At 30.4% G+C, this 18,144-nt stretch overlaps 1 protein-coding gene and 4 long non-coding RNA genes across 10 annotated transcripts in view; 3 read left to right on the top strand and 2 right to left on the bottom strand.

Moving 5' to 3' along the window:
- LOC139905423 (uncharacterized) overlaps positions 1-18,144 on the bottom strand; it is a 50,921-nt gene that overhangs the window by 5,821 nt on the left and 26,956 nt on the right. The gene's annotated exons all lie outside the window — the stretch shown is intronic.
- LOC121118379 (putative oxidoreductase YteT) lies at positions 537-2,686 on the bottom strand. Of its 2 annotated transcripts, none has more exons than XM_040712947.2 (6): positions 2,501-2,686; positions 2,244-2,339; positions 1,955-2,185; positions 1,619-1,878; positions 1,225-1,544; positions 537-1,150 (listed from the first exon to the last, which is right to left on the bottom strand). In XM_040712947.2, the coding sequence occupies exons 2-6, from the start codon at positions 2,304-2,306 to the stop codon at positions 678-680; spliced, it is 1,347 nt and encodes a 448-aa protein (XP_040568881.1). In that variant the 5' UTR covers positions 2,307-2,339; positions 2,501-2,686; the 3' UTR covers positions 537-677. The 2 variants fall into 2 exon arrangements, with proteins under 2 accessions (XP_040568881.1, XP_071744644.1); XM_071888543.1 differs by having other exon boundaries at positions 2,244-2,334.
- LOC139905422 (uncharacterized) lies at positions 5,168-6,581 on the top strand. Its single transcript, XR_011780137.1, has 2 exons — positions 5,168-5,613; positions 5,668-6,581. It is a non-coding gene; the product is annotated as an uncharacterized lncRNA (long non-coding RNA).
- On the top strand, positions 8,633-10,388 carry LOC121118413 (uncharacterized). Of its 5 annotated transcripts, none has more exons than XR_011780136.1 (3): positions 8,633-8,688; positions 9,019-9,270; positions 9,462-10,388. It is a non-coding gene; the product is annotated as an uncharacterized lncRNA (long non-coding RNA). The 5 variants fall into 5 exon arrangements; XR_005864436.2 differs by having other exon boundaries at positions 8,994-9,252; positions 9,508-10,388; XR_011780134.1 differs by having other exon boundaries at positions 8,994-9,270.
- On the top strand, positions 14,236-17,276 carry LOC139905421 (uncharacterized). The gene is made up of 3 exons (XR_011780133.1): positions 14,236-16,304; positions 16,359-16,498; positions 16,561-17,276. It is a non-coding gene; the product is annotated as an uncharacterized lncRNA (long non-coding RNA).

The following is an 18,144-nucleotide window of genomic DNA, read 5'->3' as shown; positions in this document are numbered from 1 at the left end:
CCTATAATTGTCTATAAGAAAAACACAAGTTCTTGTGTATTGTAGTTACCAGTTGATAATTGTGGCACTACCTACAGGCACACAATATACGGATTTACCATCGTAATAGACTTTTGTGAATCGACAGAACCCATTATTGTATAAAATTCATCAATAAAAGATAATAATTTTGCGTTAGATTTTGAGTGTGTCTAACATCTCCATTGATTATACAAAGTTTGTTCTACGTCGGATTTTTCAATCATGTATCTTAATTTTAATTAGCTATTTATATTTATACGTATTGACTCTTAATAATCTTTGATAGTGTAAGGTCTCCCTTACACTATCAAAGTGGAGGGTAGAAAAAGAAAGAGGAGGTGAAAGAAGTAAGACATGTGTAGAGGTTGTGAGATTCAGGGTAAACGGATTGTTTTTGTAAAGTTTTGGTGTCTGTTTCTAAAATAGCTTAGGTAGAACGGAATTACAAATGTATAGCTACGCATGACATAAAACAATAGTCTATTATAAAGACTTATGAATGATAAAAAAGGATATTGTGAATTTGATAAATTACCTATATTTATTCTTCAAATTAAAAAATAAATTGAGGTAAATGATTGACTAAGTTAATTAAACATACTTAATAAAATAAGTAAAAAATAAATAATAATTAAGATTATGAATACATTGGTATATTAAATATTCACATTCAGTACACTGTTGGTTTTTCTGGACCTTTCAGCTTCAAATACGAGTAAATGAGTTTTATAACACTCGTCAATATCAATAGGAGTGATTGATTGATCATTTGCGGCGATGGCTCGTACAAGTGAATTGACGATGAAAAAGTCTGCACCCTCATGATCCCTACATTTAATACCAAGTGGAGCATTTTCAGCAAATACGTCATAGGTTTTACGGGATGTAAATTCTGTCACTTGAATGGGAGAAATTTCATCCCCATTCCAGCGAATTTCACCAGCAGTCCCACAAATTCGGACTTCCCGGTTTAAATCTCTACTAAAAGCATTCATGATAATGGAGGCCTTTGCATCATTCTCAAAAACTAAATTCACTATTTGATGATCTGCGACATCATTGTCGCATTCGTAAACACAACGTCCGTAGCGGCCATTCTTGAGCGCCTTGGTTAATTTCTTGCGATACCCTAAAAATTACTCAGATTGCTTAGTCATGCAGAGTAACTACTCGTATTAATTGATAATATATAGAATTGCTTACCATGGGATCCTATAGGGTAATCTTCAATATCGCAAACTGCAGACATGGGCCATTGTTCCGGCCAGTGTCCTTTTACGTTATTCAAGTAAATTTTTTGAACAGAGTATGGGCAGGAGGAATGAACTTCACAATCAAGACAATTGGATGCAGCTCCGACTGGTTTGTTCTCCTGTTTAAAGTGTTTCAATCCTCCAAAAGACTGTATTGATGTAACAGGGATATCATTCATCCAATAACGAATCAGATCCAAGTCATGACAGCATTTTGCCAAGAAGGAAAATGTACTTTTGCTTTCATTATTCCAATTACCTCTGACATAGCTACATTTTTATTTACAAAAAATAAAAACTGATAACGTTATACGTTAAGAAACATACTTCTTAGTTTATCTTACCTGTGAGCAAAGTGCCACCACCCAATGTTTTCCGAATACTGAATGAGAACAACATCCCCAATCGTTCCACTTTGTATTATTTCTTTGATTTTAACACAGGGTGGAAAATGTCGAGGCACAAGACAAACATTAACTATGACATTATTGTTGATACATGCTTCAGTAATCTCCTCACAGTCTTCAATGGATGTAGCCATAGGCTTCTCTAGCAATAGATTGTATCCCAAATTAGCAAAGGACACTGCAGGTTCCTTATGATACTAGAGTTGAAAAAATGATAAAGAAAAAAAGAGTTAAATATTCCAAATCTCTTGGAGTGAGATTGTTAATCATTACCTGATCCTGAGTGCAAATAAAGGCAACATCTGCCACCTTACGAAATTTGGTGAATATTCTCCAATCTTCAACGGCCATTTCATCTGGAATATTATATAAATTCTGCATTTTGCTTCGTCTTGTGAAAGAAGGTTCGGCAACTCCTACAATTTTTAGGCGTGAAGGAAGATCCAAGGCATAAGTGGAATAGTTTTGTCCACGGAGACCCGCTCCAATGACGATAGCTGTAACCTAAAATCAAATAACTTTGTAGTTGAAGTACAAAAAAGGAAATATACATAAATCTCACTTGCTTCTCTATTGGTCCATTTAGCGTGTTCCAATAAGCTTCAAAGTCTTGTATGGGCTCCATTTCAGTTATTTAATGACTTTTACTCACACTGTCCTAAATTAATCTGCTTTAATTTCTTCAATAATTACAATATATATAATAATAATTGTTTTTATTATCATTTTTGAGATTGCATACATAATAAATGTATTTTATGTAAAAAATTGGCTTCCAATAAGACTTCAACGTAAGCATAATACTAACTACATACTTACAATTATGGCGTGAGAGTGACTATGTATGTGTAACTAATGATATAACTATGAGTCATGCTACCCAAGAGAAAATGAACCAGATTGTGGGGAAATAGTTTATTCAATTTTCAATTATATAATTCAAATGTTTTAACTGTAGATATTTAGTAAGATGTAAGTAGTGATCGTTTAACAAGAATGTTTGATTTATATAATCAATGGTACTTATTTATATATATAAAAGGAAATGTTGTTTTTTCTTCAAAATGTTATCAACAATGTACATACATTTATATCGCTTCTTAATATTTTTTTGTAAACATTGTGTATAATATACATATTGACCTTTCAGATGATTGATTAAGAATTATGTATGTACATATATATTTAAAGATTAATTATAGAAAAAAGCTTAACCACGTTTTTTCCCACCTATAAACCCTTTGGATTCATCCATAGTAAAATGAATTTGTGTAAGTCATTTTTTTAAGCTCTTTCTTAGTTCCAAATTATGATGAGACTGAGCCTAAACGAAGTTACATACATGCACTATTAAACAAGTGAGAAGCATGCTAAAGAAATATCAAAACTAACTTTGTTGGAAAATAATTAGATTACACTCAATCATAGTGTGATTACACCATGCAACAAAATTCAGGTCTCAGAACTCAATGCAAGATTACGTGAAAAAGTTTAGAAATTTAATAAACGGGGGGGAGGGACTTTTAAAATTCAATCTTTTAACAACCATACAAACTTAATTAGTAATTTAACCAGGGAGTGCCATAGAATACTCCATGAATATGCTAATCCTAAACTTGAAAAAGTATTTGTTTAACTAATTTTTGAAGAATATTTAAATACATCAACAATAACTTTACACGAAGAAACTGATGTTAGAAAGACTACTTGCACCCCGTTTGAAGCTAAGAACCCCCTTTGAGACCATCCATGCTGTTGTTCTTGACAGTATTACTGTAATTAGGAATAAATGTAATTTATTCTTAAAAAAGTTATTTGATAAGTACTCACTCTTACGAATCTAATATTTCAATATTCCATTTTATATATAATTATCTTGTTCCTGACACTTTTTACTGATAAACAGGATCTTACTTTATATGAATGACTCTCAATATGCTGAAAATCATCTCTAATTACAATAGGTGTGTTTCTGTAAATAGTCTCCTCAGAATTTGCTAGGTCTCGCAAATCATTGTACGCTGGATTTTCATTTAAAAATGTATTGAATTTTTGATTTGAATACTTGATATCATTAAGGTTATTTAATTATTCCCTGATTACTTCAAAATTATTGAAATAGTAATCAACTGCTTTCAACTAAGTTTCCTAGCGTGTGACGATTGGTGCTGGAGGTAAGAGAATTAGGTAAGAAGCAGTAAAGTTCCGCTATGCTAGCCCGGCATTCAAATACCTTTTTTTATTTATGAAAGGAGCTCGTTTGTCTTTGGGAATTATTTAAGTGTAACTTCAACCACATTATGGAGACCATGAACAACAAAAATAATATGTTTCAATTGGGGGTAGCTTCTTTTGAGGTATTTGTCGCTGTTTTAGAGTAGGACGCTCCATCCGTGACTTTTAACTTATTTTCATCAAAGTCCAAACCAAGAGTTAGTTGAATACTCTGAACGACAAAAATTACAACATTAACGGCATTAGTAACTTTAATGTCTATCATGTTGATTAGATAAGAACGACCCAAGAAACGGCCATCAAAAGGACCCATCAATATAGCTGTCATTAATCGTTCCCGGTTGTCTTTAGTCTCATCAACAGCTATGCAAATATACATATGTTCAATTTTCCCTTTAATTTTGGGGATTGCATCTTTACTGACAACCTCCATTAATCTATATGGAAATCGAGTCTTTCTTCGAGGGACAGTTCTAGTGGGATATTTCTTTATGAACTTTGAGAAAATGGGGTTATCTACGGTAAAAAAAGTATATTACAGGAAACTAGTATCTTTAAGAGGTTGATATTAAAGTTGTCAGAATCATCATGGGTCAAATGTTGTTCGTATGCATTCATATTCTTGATGTGGTACGAGGACATTAAGTATCGTTTGACTTTGGATAGGGGCTTTAAGAGTACTTACACTGGCATTTCTACAAAATATTTGGTTGTTGTCCGGTAGATAGCTCTGAATTTCATAGCCCCCATTGATTTCGATCCTTACGTAGGGAGAATTTTTTTCCCCACATTTCACTAATTTTAATGAATAAATAAGAAGAAAGGGAAAGTCTACCAACTTTTTGCATTTTCTAATCTCAAAACAGTAATTTATTTGATTAAATAGCCCAGCTTTATTAATGATATTAAGTCAGTGTAGAATGGGCGAGTTAAAAAAAAGGAAACCGAAAGTCAACTTATTAACCCTCACAATTTTTAAGAATGTTTTGTAGGAGAGAATGAATAATGTTCATGCCCCTTTTCTAGAATTACTCTCAAGTTGATCCCAAATTCTATTCTGAGTACAACAAAGACTTACAATTATAACCCTGCAACAAATCTTCAGGGTTACGTGCCGTCTTTTATGAGCACACACGAATATTCAATCAGGGTTTGAATATATTTGAATCTGTTTAGGAAAGGATGTTCTAAACTGCTGAGGAAATGAAAATTATTTTTTTATTTTACCAATTACAAAGTAACGGGCTGGAATTTGGAAAATACTTACCGGATGAGAAACAGATGGTTTGTCGGATTTGTCGATATAAATGTGCCTTTAGTCCCCTGTCTAGAATTACACGCCACTCATTATCCTCATCTCATAACAAGAGTATGGATATTCATCTATAAAATCAATTTGACGATGAATACATCAAGTCAGACTTTAACTTTGATCTCACAACGATGCTTATTGCATGTAATATAACCTTATCCATTGCTAATCATCTACGTTCAAAAATTTGTGGAGAAATACATGGGTAGACCTATCCCTTCCCGAGGAACCATCATTAAATTAATGGAGGATGTTGTTACTGATGTCATTTATAGAAATACATATAAAAATGTTTTGAGTCATCCACACCAAATGACGATCAAGTTATCAGTAAAAAGTATTTACGAATTTCGAAATGGAACTCTGAATTTTGTATTATCTCACAGTAAGTATTCAATTTTTTTTTCAAATCCAACCATAAAATATTATTCTATTTTAGCTAAACATATCAAGAATTATGATACACAACTCAGTAAAGGGCAAAAACAACTGCTTAAATGGTCACAACAACGGGGGTAGTAGCTTTGGATTGTTTGCAACTAGTTTGTCTGAGACTAGTTTCCTTACTTAAAGACTTGGGTATGATAATTAGGTTTTCCAATATTACATAGTCAATAAATATTACTTTTTTATCACTAAAGGCTTAGCTATGGTTGATGGGTTCCAAGAAATGGTGTTCAGAAAACTCATAAAAGGCAAAAACAACTGTTTAAATAGTCACAACAACGAGGGTAGTTACATTGGGTGTTGTTATAATTAACAATTGTGTATATCCATCATGATAATAGTATGTTGTTATATAAGCATACCTCAATAACGGGGAAAAATCTTTTTTGATGCTCTTAATAGGGAGTAATATCGCCGGACATTACTACATAATTAGCTTTTGCTCTAAATCTTTACGATGAATTTATTTCTAACATTTTTTTATTAATATATTTATTGTCTAATTTTATGATTTTGACATTTACTTTATTATTAATAATTAGTTAGATCTCATCGGTAAAGATATATCTATCCTGTGCAAAATTGTATATAGCAACTTCCACATGAAGAAGAGGGGTGATTATCTTTTTGATTAAACTCCACGTCTCGCTTGTGTATTGCAACCTAAAGTTATGACATATTTAACTGAATTCCGATGTTAAAACAAGAAAAAATTATCTGGATCAATCTATTATTTCAATATTCTGTATTTATAATTTATTATTATTAATAGTTATATGATTTTAATTGTTTAATTTTGTATATTTAACTTAAATGTTTAATGGTTTATTTTTTAGTATGTTGATTATATTTAATTAAAGCCTTCTTTTTTAAACTTTGAGCTTCAAATATATTTCAAATACTCTACTTTGTCGTTTCATTAGCTATTATTCTGAGAATAAGGTTCATAATGAATTACAATTTCATGGAGTGTGACGTTTTCAAATCTACTGTAACGGATAAAAAACGTCGAAGTCAATTATACGTAGTATATCTTCATTAAACATTTTGCTAATAAATACATTCGTTATACCCTCAAAAATCATAATAAAGCAGGCAGATGATAATCACATCAGTATTTTAAACAATGATACCGTATGTCTTTTTTCCCCCCCTCCTCCTTGCACGCGTTTTTCTCTACAATATTATCAACTATAGTCATAACCAATGATGAAAATATAGAATGGGCATGTTAAAAAAGAAACCAAAAATCAACATATTAATTCTAACAATTTGAAGAATGTATTGGAGGAGAGAAAGAATAATCCTCATGACGTTTCATTAGATCAGCTACAACCACCTGCGACAAGAGAGGAAGGAGAAAAGGATATAAACAATGACATTTGCTAGAATTAATCGGATACACACCCCCAATTCCAACAAAAGACTTATAATTATAACTCTTCAACAAATCCTCAGGGTTACATTCCATCTTTTATTACCAAACATGACCGTTCAAACAGGTTTTGAATATAATTGAATCTATTTAGGAAAGTATGTTCACTACTCAGGAATTAAACAATAATGACGACTACTAAGGAAAAGAAAATTCCTTCTTTATACTTCCAATTACAAATTAACGGCCCAGCTAAAAAACGCAACAGATTTACATCATTGGTTATTATTGTAATGGTATGGATAGTTGATACCTATTTATTCAACATTTAGGATCCGACATAGATTACTGAGTAATCTTGGCTATTAACGAAAATATAGTTAAAGGTTTTCTTTAAAAATTGATATCTATTTCAAAAAAAAAAGTATTTTATTTATTTTATAAATCGACAGGTGTGCCCAGATGTCATGAGAAATAAATTAATATTTTGAACTTTGCAAATCTGGGATAACGTCAAAGTAATCCCCAGCTATTTTACGCATTAACAAATGAAGAATTAGTAAAAAAAATACCTTCAAATTCCTATTTATACCCATATATTAGTAATCTCCAAAGTACTCATACATTTCTACATAGATATTCGATAAAAATCATCGATTCAGGTCTAGTTGATCCAAGTCTATAATTTTTCTAGTCGAAACAATCTTGATCAGCTTTCGGATTACTCTAGAAATTTCTGAAAGAAACATTTTTTCTTTCTTCAAACAAGATTAGTCATTCACAGGTAACCATCTGAAACTCCTTATAATCAGGTATATAAAAAAAGATAGCTACACAGTATGTAACTAAGAAATCATTATTTTATTAAAATACTAAATACAAAATACTCAGTTTAGCCCAGAGTTTTTGTTATCAACAGATAACTTTTCCTTTAATAATAGAGATTTGCTTTATTAATATAGTTTTTGGATATAACTCACTAAGAAATCCTCAGTGTTGTTCTAAGTTTTATATGACCAAATTTACACGTAATTTCTCAATACTTAGATCTTATCTACTCAAGAATGAAAGTGTAATTATGACAGCTTGAGTAAATTAAAAAAATATTGTTCAAGTTACTAACCACAACAACAAAAACTGTTAAAAATGTTTAGGATTTACTTGTACAACCAGATACAAATCAATCCTTTTTTAATATGAGGGATTGTTAGTTTCAGGATCTTTCTTTCACAAATTATGTCCAGTAACGCTATTGCCTTATTCAATCTTATTTATTCTTATTGCAGCTAATCGTTTATCATCTATTTTGGACTTGCAAAGTCTTTTTTTTAAATCTTCTATTCTTCTATATCGATTACACTTCTTTCCATATGCTGGACATTTTCCTCTTTTTCCATGATTGTTACCTCCGGAATAAGAGCATTCTATGTATTTTTGACTTATTATCTCTTTAACATTTTGTTGCATTATGATAGATATTAATCCTACTGATATTCTAGCCAATGCCTCTTCCTAGACTTTTCCCTTCTCTTCTCTCGGATATCTCGGGCGATTTAGATAATAACAATTTCTTTGTATCTTCATTTCTGATCCCCAGTATAATTAAATTTGACGTCCAAGCATCGAACATCATCTCGTGTAACCCAGCGTTTTAGCTTGAACACATAATGAAGTGCTGAATTAATCAAATTTTTCATCCTTTTTTTGTTTTCGTTCTACTAATTTTATTCGTTCTTATGCCATATTTGTATGTTTTCTTAGTTAATTTTCAATTAATAACATAATTTATTTTCTAAAATGTTCATTTTCAATGTTGATTTCCATGGCGTGATTAATTTTATTAAATATCTCAAGATTTCGTAATGATTTAAAAATTGATTTTTTCTTAACTTCTGTTTGGTCATTCATCCCTATCATCATTACATAATTTATTAAAATTTAAGAAACTTGCGCACTCTTATCCTCCAGGAATTAAATCCATCTATAGAAATTCATACTGATACTTCAACAGCTGGGCTCGCCATCACTTTTTCCGACGAGAAATTGGAGCAAGGAGATAAAAATACACATCCATATTCCTAAAAGCATAACTTTGGCTCAAATTATTTGCAAATGTATCTCTTCCATCTTTGAAGAATTGAATGGACATTTGTATACGTATGGAGATGAAATCAGGAGAACTGAAGACATCGCTATTGCAAGGTGAGTAGTTTCATTACCGTTCAAAAATATGACTTATTTTATTAAGATTCAATTTCCTTCGTATTTCCTTAGATAAGTGAATTTTGGCATCATTGTTTCCCTGAAGTGATAAACTTACTCCCAATTCTGTCAACATATCTTCTAAATCTTCGTTTTCAATACCGTTTTTTTCCATAAAATTTGATTAGTGTATAAGGTTGGGAAAAAAGTAATTACGTAATAGTAATTTTACGCTATATTTCAATACTTTATAAGATGTGTTACAATCATCCGATTAAAGCCAAATATGCCCTGTTCCGTTTGATAACTTGTTCCAAACAAGAATCCAACTTCATAATGTCTTTTTCGTAGAAAATCCTTGTTCCAAAGAGCTTCTAGCCCGTCATCAAATATGTGTGTGGGCTGGTGTTGTCTTGATGAAACACAATTCATCTCTTATTCATCAAATATGGCCGCTTCTGTTCGATTGCCAGCTTCAAATGGTCGATTTATTCACAGTAGATGGCAGAATTGAGCGTTTGGTGATAGGAAAATAGCTCATAGTATATTATTCTCTGCCAATCCTACCATGGTAGTCAATTTTCACTTGGCCACGGTCTAGGATGTTTTTTTGTATTTTGGCCACAATTTCGGTAACCTGACATTGACGTAATTTTTCCTGGAAAAATTGACCTTAAATGCACTCTTTTACCTGGAGCTCGTGCAAGATAATGGGACAGAATAATTTTTCTAACATAAATTCTAAATAGATAAAGGATATAGTGATGGATATTTCATTCATCGCTATTTAGCCGGAGCTCCTGGTATAAGAGTGCGTTTAAAGTCCATTCTTCATTGAAAAATTATTTATAATAAGTTCGGGAAAAAGTAATTTCATATTTCCCGATCTTTTCTAAACTAAGTGTATCTTGTTCATCCAATTTTATAAAAACTAAAGGAACGCCGCATTAATAGCAAACCACTTCAGAAATAAATTAAAGTTGTCAAGATATTGTTTCAATTATTTTTTAATTATTACTTTATACCTTGTACATACTGGGCGATCCTCTCCGCTGGCAATAATGTGTGAAGTGAGTATCTTACCGTAAATGAATCTAAAACTAAATAGCAAATAAAATCATAATTTATATATTTTATTTCTTTTAATTTATTATAGATTATAAATATATATATATATTTCTGTCCTTCATCTGAGATACACTCTCAAAAACTTAATACATTTTGAAATTCAATAACTGTCATTTCTTTGGCCTCCTCTTGCCTCTTAAAGGTCCAATCAAAAATCAATCCGCCTGGAAAAACGAGCATTCCCTTGACAGACCAGTGTTGAGCTGTACAAACTTCCGATATAATCTCATCATTTCTCCACCTTGGGAGAGACCCGTACTACTTCTTGCAAGAAAAAAAATCGAAGATGGAGCTTTGAAGTTTGAAACCTAATGAGAAGGGGTTTCCTTCCTAATAAAACCCAGGGTATCTTCCGAGAAAGAAACTGCCAGTTTTTTGGTCCGAATTGAAAGGAAAGTCCCTTGTGAAGACCTTTGTTTCATAGAAGGAGGAGAGTGCTGAGTTCATACTTATTCTTGGCCGTAGAAAAGACGACTCTCGAAGGAACCTCCTTCCTCAACTTGATTGCCTAAGCTCCATTCATCCTCCTCAAGGACCTCCTAGTTTATCTTAAAATGAAACTCGTCTAAAACATGGATACATCTGTTCCACTTGAAGGAGACATTTCATAGCTGTTACAACAGAACATTTTCGGAAGACTGGGATACATTATTATTTAATCTTATCACTGGAATTAATTATTGATTTATTACTGCAGTAACTCAACTTTAGTTATATATTTTTTAACACACGAGTATATTCTAGTTTCTAGCTAGTAGCTATAGTTGTAATTTTCTTGAAATTAGAAATAATGATGAAGAAGCTAATTGGTGGTAGATTATCAATGTATATTAATAAAGTAAAGTTTGTTTGTCTGTATGTATGAAAAACAGTCACCAGATACATAGAATATAGTCTTCCCTGATGTATACTATTAACATATTTTTAATCTAAAAATAACAATGTATTCGTATTAACAAAATTTTGTACGCAATAGCATGTAGCATCAATACTTAACACTGCTTTTGTTTTTGCTCTCTTATGGATATAGTAATTAGAATTGTGTAGTTTGTAATTCAAGAAAGAGTGTAAGGAGAAGGGGAGAACCAAATATTTGGTACACCTTAATTAAGACCCTTGTTAACATCAATTACCTGTTATATGATGTTTTAGAGGTAGAAAATAAATCAATGCTATAAAGAGGAGAACCATTAACATTTAAAAGAACATTTGTGGAGGGAATATATTATAATTGTATTTAAATTCGTAAATATTCATTTTATCATGCATTTTTAAAACATTTTACAAAAAAGATTGGCAATAATGTATACTTCAGAGGGAGAAGTTAGCACCTATGAACAAAAAAGGAGAAAGAGCAAACGCATCCACCGTTTTTCCTTTCCCAATTTTTGAATTTAGTTTTTTTATTATAAAATTATTTATTATTGTAAGTGTTTTGTATTTAGCATAAGGGAATCTGGCTTGTTTGTTTTTATTAGTGAAAGCTAACATAAGCTAATTTAATGGAACTTACATATATCATAAAATAATTAAATGCAGATTTCTTAAAGAATCTTTCATAGGTGTAAAACCCAAATAAATCCGGAAAAACGGGATCCCAGGATCAATCTCTCTCAAATGTCAGGAACAGCGTAGAAATTGTAATCACATAATGTATTACCATTCAAACAAGAAGCAATTAAATATGCAAAATAAAAGAATTACAACTACTATTATTATCATATATAATAATGCTGAAACAAATGTCAATTTGTCATAAGTTTAGTTGTATGCATTATACATCTTTTAAAACTGAAAGAAGTACATACTATCGAGTAATTTTTATTAATATAATTATAATCTAAACATTGAACTAGTTTCAATATAGATAAATATCCCGAATAAAGAAGTGAAATATTTGATGAATCATAATTTTTATGCTGAATGTTTTTCCCAAACTTACACATGTTTTTAATTGATTATGCTATTTTCTTCAGTTTTCACACTCTCAAGTTTCAATACACACTCATTCTGGGGGAAATGAATGTGAAGTATCATTTCGACACTTGTTGAGAGTCGTACAGAGCACTCATGCTCATGGTTTCTATATTAATAAAAATTTTAACTATGATTCTTTAGCAAGAACGAGGATATGTAGATGGGTTGTAAAATTGTTAGGCTTTATAGAATTTCTTACAACATGGAGCTTCAAAATTTTGGTATTGAAGTATGTAAATAAGATTTAATGTAGTAATGCATGTAATAGACAATCCTGGAGCAAAATTTCAATTCAAAAACTGAAAAAATGTAACAATATGCTGATATATAATTCTACAACAAAAAAATTGATGATTAAAAAAATAGTTACAAATAAATAGTAAAAATGCAAATAATATGTACATATGCTAGTATCTTAATATATTTGTACACAAGTGCGTTTTGTCTAAAATGTTTAAAAATGGCGGCAATTAAATATATATATATATATATAGGTATATCTTTCATTAAATGATTTTATACATCGACGTAAACAATGCATTTGGAGACTATCACACTGTTTCTTAGAAACTTTGTATATAGTAATCTTCAAACTTTAATCTGGTCTACTAGTTAGTTTTTATTTTTTATAAGAAAATTGTTGATTTTGTTAAATAATAACAGTTTGTTATAAATTATTGAAAAATATTAGTAATATTAATTAATCGACAAGTTTGACCGATTACTAATCAATCGAACTATCTATTTAATCTACCCGACAATTTGTTGATTGAGTCCTAGTTGAGAGCTTCATAGTTCATATATAGACTTACGAAGCTAATGAGAACAGAGATGGAATGATATAATTCCGAAAACTCCAAACTAAGGAAAACGGAGATAATAGTAAAACAGCTACAGCCACAAAATTTGCATTACTGCGAAATTGTTCTTCGATATTTTTTGGAGGAGCAATATTGTGTAAATAATTAAGTAAGGGGTTTTCATTGTTTCTACTATAACTTATTTATATCATTTGAACCATTGTTTATTTTGCTATCATTTCATATAATTATATCAAAGTTCAAAACCCACTTACTGAGGATAAATTTGAGATTGTAACGCTAAGTACAGAGGGTTTAGTTACAATAAATGCTGCAAGCTTTCTCATCAATTCTTTATTATTTGCTATATTCATGCTTCACATCAACCATATTTTTTGTCACACAGGAATGTCTACAGCTTTAATATATATATACTTTTTTATTATCTTATTATTATTACTATTATTATTTTTTTTTTTTTTTTTTTTTTGGGGTTATAAAAATCAAGGATTAAAATTTTTGCTTTGCCAAGGATTTGATTTCAACATCTTTTTTTTTCTAGAAAATAAGATCCTAAAAAAAATTATACTCCTGTTTTTCTAATCTGCTGTAATACAAAGAAAGTTAATCTATCAAAATCCTCAAATATGGAGTTATTTATTTCTAACAATATAATATTTAGTCTAGATATTTTTTGCCCTTTAAGCCGTGTGCAGAATAACTAGAAACCCTTTAAAACTTGTGATAATTCTCTGAAGAATTAAAATCCTTTTCTAAGTTATGAATCAAAAGAAATGTTAAATAGACTGTATGATATTGTAAAATATTTTTTTCCAAATTCGAAAATTATTTTATACCTAAATGTTATTCTATCAAGTGTAAACCTAATCATAATTTAATATACTTCACCAGCTGCTCAAAAAACGAAGATGATAAAATTGTTGCATGTACCATTTCATGATTCATGAAGCAAATTTGATATTTATGTAGTCTATTTATTCCAAATTCTAAAATTATTTTATGCTTATGTGTTCTCACTTCAATAATAAAATAATAATGATAACAACTAAGGAAATACGAGCACTACTCAGGTTGCAATTGCAAAAAGGGCGCGATTTGTCATTATCATATTTTTTTAACCTATGATAATAAACCCTTATTTATTCATTCAAAGTAGGGGGGTGGGGGGGAATTCATGAAAATGAAAAAAAAAAAAAAAAAATTAGCCCAACTTTTCAGATGCATCTTTTAAGTACTCTAAAAAAAATGCGTATTTTTTAAATCTATTTTCAAAATAATAAGATGAAACTTGCAAATGTCAGGAGTATTAGGGGTTGGGGGGTTGGCCGAAAATTATAAATAACTTTCTCTGGAGTACTTAAAAGATGCCCAGCATCTGGAAAGTTGGGCTAAAATTGAATTTGATTTTAACACCCTGCTCCCACAAATTATTCTTATGTCTCAATATGATCATGTTATATCATTAACCGGGTTCGGTTCGAACTTGTTAGTTACGGTTTTTTGGGTTCAAGAACTTTGATAACAGATAGAACCACGAGATCGATACAACCAAGGTAATTAGAAATACAAGGTATGTCAATAACATATATCGGGCCAGCTCTCCTTTTCAAATTGTGGTACCGTACCAACCGTTGGTCGACCTAAATTAGGAATTGTTTTTGTGACGTCAGAGTAAATGTGAAGAGTTTATATAAAAATATTGTATAGTCATCGTTTTATTAGTAATTAGTAATAAACTCATATTATACTAAATTCAGAAATTTTCCTAGTATACCTTTATTTATATAGTGACTGGCGATGTAGTCCTACAATAAAACTTGAATTTGTACGGTTGCAATTTGTGGCTCACCTAATAGTGTTGGTTACCACGATTTCTCAAAGGATTGCTTATTGAAAGAGATTTGGGAGAGATCCTGCCATCGAAAGGGTCTATGTATAATATTGAATGCATTGGATAAAAAGTATTGATAAAGTTGTATGAAACTATTTGAATCATATTTAGGAATTATATTTAAATTCTCAGTCCCAAATCAATAAATAAACATAAACAATTTCATTAAAACTCCACACTCCTAAAAATAAATAATTCTTAATTTCTAGTTTGGAATAATATTTTGTGATCTTGACTCTAAATCTAATAATTTTAATTACGCAATTCCTTTTCATTTGACTCATTCAGCAAATACAATCAACTCTACCGACTTTATGAATTAGTTACATTAGTATCCAAAGATGAATCGAATAATAATATTTCATATTAATTAATTATTTAAATGAAATTTACAACATAATGATATTGTACGAACAAACTGAAGTTGATACATTATTTTTGAAGAGCAAATACCTCAGTTTAAAGAATTAGTTTAATAATATTTTGAACATTTACGTTAGAAAAACCCATAATATAACTCTACTTTGATTTTGAGTTGTATACAATAAGTAAGGGTGATAATTTTGGTAAGAATAGAAAAGCGTGCGAGGAGAAGAGAATAAATACTTATGGCATCATTGATTAAATAATATACATCTTCTTCTATCAATCATTAACGTCATTATTCCCGCCTTTATTATTCAATATTAATATAATAATATTAGATGGGGATAGTCGATAGAGAACTAAATAAAATGCCTAAAATAACGTCGCCTTCTGTCTGGATTTCTGAAAATGGAGGCCTAGGGATTTAGAAAATACTTACCGGATGAGAAACAGATGGTTTGTCAGATTTGTCGATATAAATGTGCCTTTAGTCCCCTGTCTAGAATTACACGCCACTCATTATCCTCATCTCATAACTAAAGTATGGATATTCATCTATAAAATCAATTTAACAATGAATACATCAAGTCAGACTTCAACTTTGATCTCACAACGATGCTTATTGCATGTAATATAACCTTATCCATTGCTAATCATCTACGTTCAAAAATTTGTGGAGAAATACATGGGTAGACCTATCCCTTCCCGAGGAACCATCATTAAATTAATGGAGGATGTTGTTACTGATGTCATTTATAGAAATACATATAAAAATGTTTTGAGTCATCCACACCAAATGACGATCAAGTTATCAGTAAAAAGTATTTACGAATTTCGAAATGGAACTCTGAATTTTGTACTATCTCACAGTAAGTATTCAATTTTTTTTTTTAATCTAACCATAAAATATGATTCTATTTTAGCTAAACATATCAAGAATTATGATACACAACTCAGTAAAGGGCAAAAACAACTGCTTAAATGGTCACAACAACGGGGGTAGTAGCTTTGGATTGTTTGCAACTAGTTTGTCTGAGACTAGTTTCCTTACTTAAAGACTTGGGTATGATAATTAGGTTTTCCAATATTACATAGTCAATAAATATTACTTTTTTATCACTTAAGGCTTAGCTATGGTTGATGGGCTCTAAGAAATGGTGTTCAGAAAACTCATAAAAGGCAAAAACAACTGTTTAAATGGTCACAACAACGAGGGTAGTTATATTGGGTGTTGCATTATAATTAACAATTGTGTATATCCATCATGATAATAGTATGTTGTTATATAAGCATACCTCAATAACGGGGAAAAATCTTTTTTTGATGCTCTTAATAGGGAGTAATATCGCCGGACATTACTACATAATTAGCTTTTGCTCTAAATCTTTACGATGAATTTATTTCTAACATTTTTTTATTAATATATTTATTGTCTAATTTTATGATTTTGACATTTACTTTATTATTAATAATTAGTTAGATCTCATCGGTAAAGATATATCTATCCTGTGCAAAATTGTATATAGCAACTTCCACATGAAGAAGAGGGGTGATTATCTTTTTGATTAAACTCCACGTCTCGCCTTGTGTATTGCAACCTAAAGTTATGACATATTTAACTGAATTCCGATGTTAAAACAAGAAAAAATTATCTGGATCAATCTATTATTTCAATATTCTGTATTTATAATTTATTATTATTAATAGTTATATGATTTTAATTGTTTAATTTTGTATATTTAACTTAAATGTTTAATGGTTTATTTTTTAGTATGTTGATTATATTTAATTAAAGCCTTCTTTTTTAAACTTTGAGCTTCAAATATATTTCAAATACTCTACTTTGTCGTTTCATTAGCTATTATTCTGAGAATAAGGTTCATAATGAATTACAATTTCATGGAGTGTGACGTTTTCAAATCTACTGTAACGTTTAAAAACGTCGAAGTCAATTATACGTAGTATATCTTCATTAAACATTTTGCTAATAAATACATTCGTTATACCCTCAAAAATCATAATAAAGCAGGCAGATGATAATCACATCAGTATTTTAAACAATGATACCATATGTCTTTTTTTTCCCCTTTCCCTTGCACGCGTTTTTCTCTACAATATTATCAACTATAACAATAAGTCAATCCATCATTTTTTTACTCAAAAACCATATTTTAGGATTTCAGATATTATGCTAAAATTGAAGAGTTGCTTAAAATACAATGTGATAATGTTATCAAATTACAACTAGGACAAATATTATAGCCTCATAATTTTACAAAGCTCACATGAGTTTACCAAGTCAAATTTTGCAAAACAAAAAAAAAACATGAGGGTTTTCACCAGAACAGGCTGCGTGATTGGAGCTTGTGCTCCTCCAGATAGTATTAGAACTCATTGACACAACTTTGTTTATAGTGTGGGACCATACCACGGACGATTTCCCCCCACAAGGTACAGAAGGTTTGACCCCTTAAAATTACTTATATCAGCTAGAACATATTTTTTTTTTTTTTTTTTTGTCAGCCTAACCCCTGCTGGGTCTGGCTTCCAGTATAGTACATTGTCAAGACATCATAAACAACCATGACTGACAAAAAAAAAAAAAAAATAGTCGAAAACTTGAGGTCAGACAACAAGTAGCCCCAATAACGTTGAATTTACGGTTTATTTCACCCCATAAAGTATATAGACAAAACTTGCATCAATGTG

Source organism: Lepeophtheirus salmonis, chromosome 5 (assembly GCF_016086655.4).
Source record: "Lepeophtheirus salmonis chromosome 5, UVic_Lsal_1.4, whole genome shotgun sequence".
NCBI classification, from domain to species: Eukaryota; Metazoa; Arthropoda; class Copepoda; order Siphonostomatoida; family Caligidae; genus Lepeophtheirus; species Lepeophtheirus salmonis.
Note: the sequence above shows the minus strand (reverse complement) of the source record. Positions and strands in the feature narration are given on the sequence as shown.